The sequence below is a fragment of the Orycteropus afer genome, unplaced genomic scaffold (assembly GCF_000298275.1).
Source record: "Orycteropus afer afer isolate SDZICR_OR568_19922 unplaced genomic scaffold, OryAfe1.0 scaffold00703, whole genome shotgun sequence".
In the NCBI taxonomy this organism is placed as follows: Eukaryota; Metazoa; Chordata; class Mammalia; order Tubulidentata; family Orycteropodidae; genus Orycteropus; species Orycteropus afer.
Window position 1 is genome coordinate 223,932 of NW_006922290.1, and position 7,399 is coordinate 231,330.

General features: G+C 35.3%; 1 protein-coding gene across 1 annotated transcript in view; it reads left to right on the forward strand.

Annotated features, from left to right (window-relative positions):
- Positions 1 to 7,399, forward strand: part of DLG1 (discs large MAGUK scaffold protein 1) — a 392,072-nt gene that overhangs the window by 40,869 nt on the left and 343,804 nt on the right. Inside the window, exon 3 of the mRNA XM_007957092.2 lies at positions 1,716 to 1,882. Coding sequence (XP_007955283.1) covers positions 1,716 to 1,882 — 167 coding nt within the window. The remainder of the gene's footprint in view (positions 1 to 1,715; positions 1,883 to 7,399) is intronic.

Sequence of the window (7,399 nt, forward strand, 5' to 3'; positions counted from 1 at the left end):
GCAAATTCTTCTGCTAGTTGGGGTTTAGTCCAAATCTGCATCCTTTCCTTCAAGGCTCAGGGGTCCAAGATTATCTTCTGTGTCTGTATTTATTGGTTTCCCTTTTCTTTGTTGAAGAGGGTCTGTGCAATCCTTCTGCCTAGTCCGCCATCTTGCCCCGCCTCTGCCATATCTTTTTAATTTTTTTTTTTGGTCTTTGTTTACTTTTAATATTTTTTTCATTTTGGCCAAATGATACCATTTCAACAATTTGCCATGTCATTTTAGTTTCTTTTATATAGAACAGTCCTCACTTTAAAACTATTTCTTTTCCCTTTTTGTGAGTGTCCTACCTTCTGAAATTGTTTCAATGCTTTCTTTAGGTTCATTTTACTTTTTTCTTCATTTATTTCCTGTGAACTAGAGTTTGGTTCTAAAAATTTGTTTAGGTTCAAGTTAAACAATTTTTAGTAAGAATAGTTTTGTAAGTGATACTTTGAGTTTTTGGTTTCTTTCATATGAGGTTTATCTTTTAAAGGTGATAACATTTCACTACAGTGAGAAACTAAAAGTTATTTTATCTAAATGTTACTTATAGTTACTGTCCATGATTCTGTACAGTATAATACCTTCTTCCATTGTTAAATAATAATTTTCTTCTTTTAAAAAATCAATGGAAAATTATATCAGTAGGTGAATAAAAAATTAATAGTGATAAACTTAAGTATTACATAACTGCCATTCAGTTATATATAATGAATATTAATACACTAAAAAAATAAAATAAACCTTCTGCTATCAAGTGGATTCTGACTCTCATAGCAACCTTATAGGATAGAGTAAAACTGCCCCAGAGGGTTTCTAAAGTTATAAATCTTTACAGAAGCAGACTGCCTCATCTTTCTTCTATGGAGCGGCTGGTGGGTTGAACTGCTGACCTTTTGGTTAGCAGCCTGGTGCCTTAGCTACAGCACCATCACAGCTCTTGTTAAATATTTCATCCATATAATTCTAGGTGATAGCAAAGAACATGATCTTTTAAATTATCCTGTGCTAGTATAAGTAAATTTATGGTTCCTTTTAGAGTTTTGTCATGTATGTAACTGATTGTTCTAAAAAAAAAACCATAAAATATTTAACTGTTTCTGAGTATTTGAACTAGTGGATATCTAAAAGCTCCTTAAATTCTTTAGTTTTATTTCAACATTTATTTTCTTATGGTTTACTTAGGTTACAGGGCAATTAACACCACTTGAAAGGTTTACATTTCCAGCCTGGATATTGGTGGTAAAGATACAAAGTATCAGTAATGACACATCTGCAGAATTCTCAAGAATGATGTTAGCTACCATATATCAGGAGCCTATTTTGTGGTATTGTTCTAACCACTTTATGTATATTACATCCAATCCTTGCAACAGTTCTTAATGATAAGAGGCAAGTGACCAGAGGTTAAGTAACTGCCCTAAACATGGAGCTAATTTGTGATGGAGTTGGGGTTTGAGCCCAGGACTTACTTTGAAGCCAGTGACTGTTACAGTATACCATACGGGTTCTAATGTGATTGTGACATCATGAAATAAGAACATGTTTACTGTTAAACTATATTATAATATTGGATTTATTTTATTAATCAAGATTAAACATTCTGTTTTTGAGTTATGTTTTAGCATTTTATAGTTTAATTAGAAGATGTAAATATTTTTGAATTTTTCTTTTCCTTTTCTTACTTCTAGATATTCAAGAATTTTATGAAGTGACCTTACTGGATAATCCAAAATGTACAGAACGTTTAAAGCAGTCTGAACCAATACAGCCTGTGAATGCTTGGGAAATTTCCAGCCTTCCAAGCACTACTGTGACTTCAGACACCCTGCCAAGTAGCCTTAGTCCTAGTGTAGAGGTAAGAGATAATTTTTTTTTTTCTGAAACTGTTTTCCAGTGATGGTTTATTTGGACTACTTTTTCATTTTATTTAAATGAATAATTTGTGGAAATTATTCATAATGGAATAGAGAAAGCAGTTAAAAATATATTTGAAAATAAAAATTCAGAATCTCTGGTGCTCCTAACTTAAAATGTTGTTAATGGTCTGAAATACTTGTAGACTGGTAAGAAATACTTTAATTGATGATAGACCTTAATGAGGCTCCATCTGTGTGATAATGAAGATGGAAACTGTACTTTGAAAAGACAGTTTTGCTTTGGTATTCCATCTGAGAAATAGAATGCAGTTTTGTGGTCGTGAGCAGTTCAGTTGTCCATCTATTCCAGGGAGATCTGTTTATTGGCCTGAAGGCTTGCGTTACTAAAACTCACTAGAGACTGATCAGTAACCCTTACGGTCAGCACTGGTTTCTGCATTTTCCTGTAATTAAAACTGCTTATTTCTTGTGTTTTCACAGCTATTTTAATAAGGTTCTTTTTTGTTGTGCTATACAAAAAAAATCTGTTGTTAGCAGACTCAGATTTGGTAGAGTGGAGATATAGAAGCATATTATAATAAGGATTCTGCCTGAGAACCTTTAGTCATTTGAAGGTGATTGTCTGAATTTGATTCTAGTCTCTTCCAGTTAGTACTTTGATAAACTAGATAGGCCTGGAAAATTTAATCAGCTTCTGTTTGGTGTATAATAAATCAGAGAAAAATAGTGAGTAGCAATCAGATAGCCCTTTGGTAATGAGGTAGTTTCTCAGTTTCTCTTTTAAGTAGCATGTTGTTGTTGTTATGTGCCGTTGAGTCGGCCCTGACTCATAGCGACCCTCCTTGGGTTTCTGAGGCAGTATCACTACAGAAGTAGATTGCCCCATCTTCCTTCCAAGGAGTGGCTGGTAGGTTTGAACCTCCAGCCTTCTGGTTAGCAGTCAAGTGCCTTAGGCACTATGTCACCAGAGCTACCTTTAATTAAGTAGCACAGAGTTAAGAATTTGAAGCAGGAACAATCAGAGATTATCAGATCCCTCTCCTTGATTTTAAAGATACATCAATCATATCGGAGCACATTTCCATGTTCAATATAGTTGTTATGGTAGAACTGACTGGTACGTCTTTTGGTCACCTGTGCATATAATTTCTGTTGTGTGAAAATACTTGGTATACGTATGTTTAATTTTCATAGATAATACAAATACTGTTTTGCAAAGTGACTGCTTTCATAACTGCTAACTGTATGTGAGAATTTCGGTTATTTCACATATTTGCCAACACTCGTCATTATTAGTCTGTTTATTGATAATTTTAGCCATTCTAATAGTTATGTAGTGGTACTTCATATTGTTCCATTTGCGTTTTCCCTATCATTATCAGTATTAACAAGTAAGCACCTTTTTGTATACTTAATGTTCATTTTGCTATCTTTTGTGAGGTATACAAGTTTTTTGTCCATTTTTCTGTTGAGTAATCTTTTTTCTTATTGATTTGTAGGACTTCTTGATCTGAATGTGAATCCTTTGTTGTATGTGTATATTGCAAATATTTTCTCTTACTCTGAGGCATGCATTTTAACTTTTCTAATGGTACCTTTTAATGATCACAGTTTACTAAATTTAATATAGTCCAATTTAGAGATAATACGTTTTGTGGCTATTAAAGTGTTTTCCAATTCCAAGACCATAAACATATTCTAGTATATTGTTTGACAGATTTAAGTTTTGTTTTTCACATTCACATGCATAATACTTAACTGCTGTTTTCAAAATTTCACGAGTCAGCATTTGAATCTGTCTTCATTCTTGCCAGTCTAGTCTAAGCTACTCTCATTTTCTGTCTCAATTATTGTAATAGTCCCTTTAAGTGGTCTATCTGCATGCATCCTTGCCTCTTTTAAAGTTATTATCACTTTACCTACAAGATTATCTTTGTAATATGCAAATCATGTCATTACCCTTCAGTAACTTTCTATTCCTGTCAGAATGAAGTGGGAAATCCTTAATGACACTTATAACTCCTTCATTATTTGACCATTGCCGCCCCCCCCCCCCACCTTGCCTTTTAGAATTCTTTCCTATTTGGCCCATTTCCTCTTGCCTCAGGGACTCCATATAATGTTCCCTCTGTATAGAAAATTTCCTCTTCCTTTGCCGATTCTTGCTCATTTTTAGCACTCCAATTTAAATGTCACTTCATTCATTCATTTATTCAACAAATATTTATAGAGAACCTATTATGTATCATTCATTGAATAATGTACTTGGAGTAGATCAGTGAACAAAACAAAGATCCTTGGCCTCATGGAGCTTACATTCTAGTGGGGAATCAGGCAATAAATAATAAATTATTTACTGTGTTAAAAGATGATAAGTGATATAGGAGGAGAGAGTAGAGCTAATTAAAGGGAATCAGGAATGCCAGATGGGGGAAGAACTTTGCAGTTCTTAACAGGTAGTCACTGAAGGCCTCATTAAGAAGGTGCTCTTCATTTAAAGAGTTGGAAGTTGAAGTAGCTCTCTGGGAAATCACATTCCAGTTGGGAGAAATAAGCAATGCAGAGGCTCTAAGACAGTAGTGACCCAGGAATATATGAGAAATAGCAAGATGGCCAGTTTGGCTAGAGCAAAGTAAGTAAGAGAAAGAGTAGTAGGAGATGAGGTCCAAGAATAAGGCAGGGACAGATCATATGAAGCCATTGCAGGGTTTTGGAGAAGGGAAGTGACATTAGTGAAATTATTTGATTTACCCTTTAGAAGGATCACTCAGACTGTTGTGTTGAAAATACATAGTAGTGGGAAAAAAAGTAGAAGCAGGAGATCTGATAGGAGTCCATTTAAGTGATCTTAGTTTGAACTAGAGTGATGGGGGTGGAAGTGCTTATTAACTGGCTAAATTACAGATATTTTGAATATAGAATACTAGGATTTGACACGGATTGGAATTGGGTTGTGAGAATAAGAAGAGAGTGTCAAGGATCACTACAAGGCCACTTCTTGATAGAAGCCTTCTTTTATCTCTCAGATTAAGTCAGAGTCTCTGTACCACTTTATACCTCTTGATAATATTCATCACTGTTAAAATTAAATACTCATATACAGTAAAACCTGCAACAGAATCTGTATAAGGTAGAAACCTGTTAGAGAAGGAAAATTAATTTTCCACTGAAAGGAAAGAGACAAAAGTGTTAACACTACACCCTATTAGAGGAGGAAAACTTGTGAGACTTGGAAAAGCAAGGAAGTCCTGGTGAGTTCCAGCTCTCATAGATTTCACCATATTTTATTTTATGTGTGTTTTTGTCTAGCCAGTAGGCTATGTGGAGTCGTTGGATGCAGGCGATTAACATGCTTGGCTACTAACTGAAAGATTGGAGGTTTATGTTCATCCAGAGGTGCCTTGGAAAAAAGGCCTAGTGATCTACTTCCAAATAATCAAGTCATTGAAAACGTTATGGAGCACAGTTCCACCATGATATACAGGAAATTACAATGAGTCAGAATCATCAAGGGCACCTGTTTTTTTTTTTTTTAATAGACTGTAAGTCCCCAGTGGTTTGGGACAATGTTATTCATGGAAATACATGCAGTACTTGCATATAGTAGTTACTTAGTAAATATTTTTTGAATGTAAGAACTTCTCAAACTGTAATTAAGTAATAAGCTAAAGATGATTTTTTTCTAACTTTTTATTATGAAAAATTTCAAAGATAGAGTAAAATGGGAAGAATAGCACAACAAATATCCATACAGTTTCAAGAGTTGCCAACATACTTGCTTTTTCTATATTTTGTAATTTTTGGGAAACCATTTGGAAATCAGTTGCAGATATCATTCATGTACTTAACCTATGAAAATTCAGCACACATTTCCTAAGAATAATAGTTAAGACATTGTCCTGTGTAACATTAGCATCATTATCACATCTAAGATAATTAGCAATAATTATTTAATTGCATTCTCAATCCATATTCACAATTGCTCCCAATCCATTATTTTTAGTACTTTTTTTTCTTTTAATTGGGATTCAGTCAAGGTTCATGAATTGCCCTTGATTGTTAGGTCTCTATCTTTGTCTCAGTTTTCCTGTAGAATCAGAGACAAAGGGCTTAGGTGCTGTTACTTTAGTATTTTATTTAGGGAATTCACTCTTGGAGAGCACAAGTGAGGGACGAGGTGAATAAACAGAAAGGAAGAAGAAGAACCTAAACAAGAATACTTCCTGTCACTAAGGATAACTGACTGTTGAATCTTTGGTATTGCATCCCTGAGAAGCCATATAAAGTGCATCTCAGTAGTCTCTGTGCAAAGAAACAAAGGGAGAGAATTTATTTATAGGCTTCTAGTGGACAGCATCTCTCCTACATTCAGGATTGTGAAGTTGTGGGTGCAAAAGGTAGTTGTATCCAGTTTTGTGGTTAACAGGTAAAACTGAAGTGAGGAAGTGAAAAAATGAGGTGAGACCAGGAGGCTAGATGTGTAAGGCTTTTGTAGGGCTGCTCAGAGCAAAGGGTAAGTGGAGGTGAAAGAATGGATGGGAAAGGCATATACTAAATCTGATAAAGTATCTTTAGTCTCTTGTAATCTAATAGAATAATCCTCTCTATTTTTTTTGTTTTTAAATGACATTGCTTTTTTTTTTATTTTTTAAGAGTTCAGGCCAGTTGTGTTGTAGAGTGCCACACATTCTGTATCTGTCCAATTTGTCATAATCTTTTTTTTTTTTTTAATTATTTTTTATATTGTTTTTGGGTGAAAATTTACAGAGCATATTCATTTTCCATACAGCAGTTCATATATACTTAGTCTTATGACATTGACCACAATTTACCACAATGCAACAGCTCCCCTCCTACTTCCTCCTGATGGTTACCTCTTCCCTGTGTCTATCCCTCTATGCACTCCTGCTCCCTGAGCTGTCTCCCACTGCATAAGCAGTTTTTCTTTCTCTCATGATTGTTCTCTCCAAGGAGTGTATCTACCTCAGGTAAATGTTCAACTCATATGCCTGTCTTTTGTTTGGCTAGAAGCCACAGGTGTGGGTTCAATTCCAGAACTAAACGGCAGCTAGGGGCAATAGTCTCAGTGGTTCTACTAGGCTCTATTGGACCAGCAAACCTGGTCCCCCCTTTTTTTGTCTTCCAAGTGATTTTGAGTTTTGTTCCACATTGTTCTCCCTCTCTATCCAGGATCTCCTACATAGATCCCCTTCCAAGTGGATGACAGTGGTAGCCGGCACCATCTAGTTCTTCTGGTTTCGTAGTCGTATAAGCTGCAGATCGGATGGTGTACCAGTTGCTAGGACTAATTGTTTCCATGAATTTTTGGTTTTCTTCATTCTTCTTTGCTCTGGATGTAGAGAGACCCATTGTTGCATCTAGATGGCAGCTTGCAAGCTTTTAAGATCCCAGTCGCTACTCACCAAAGTAGGAGGTGGAACAATGTTTTGTGTAGTATGTTATGCCAGTTGAGCTTGATGTCCCCTGCGACTATG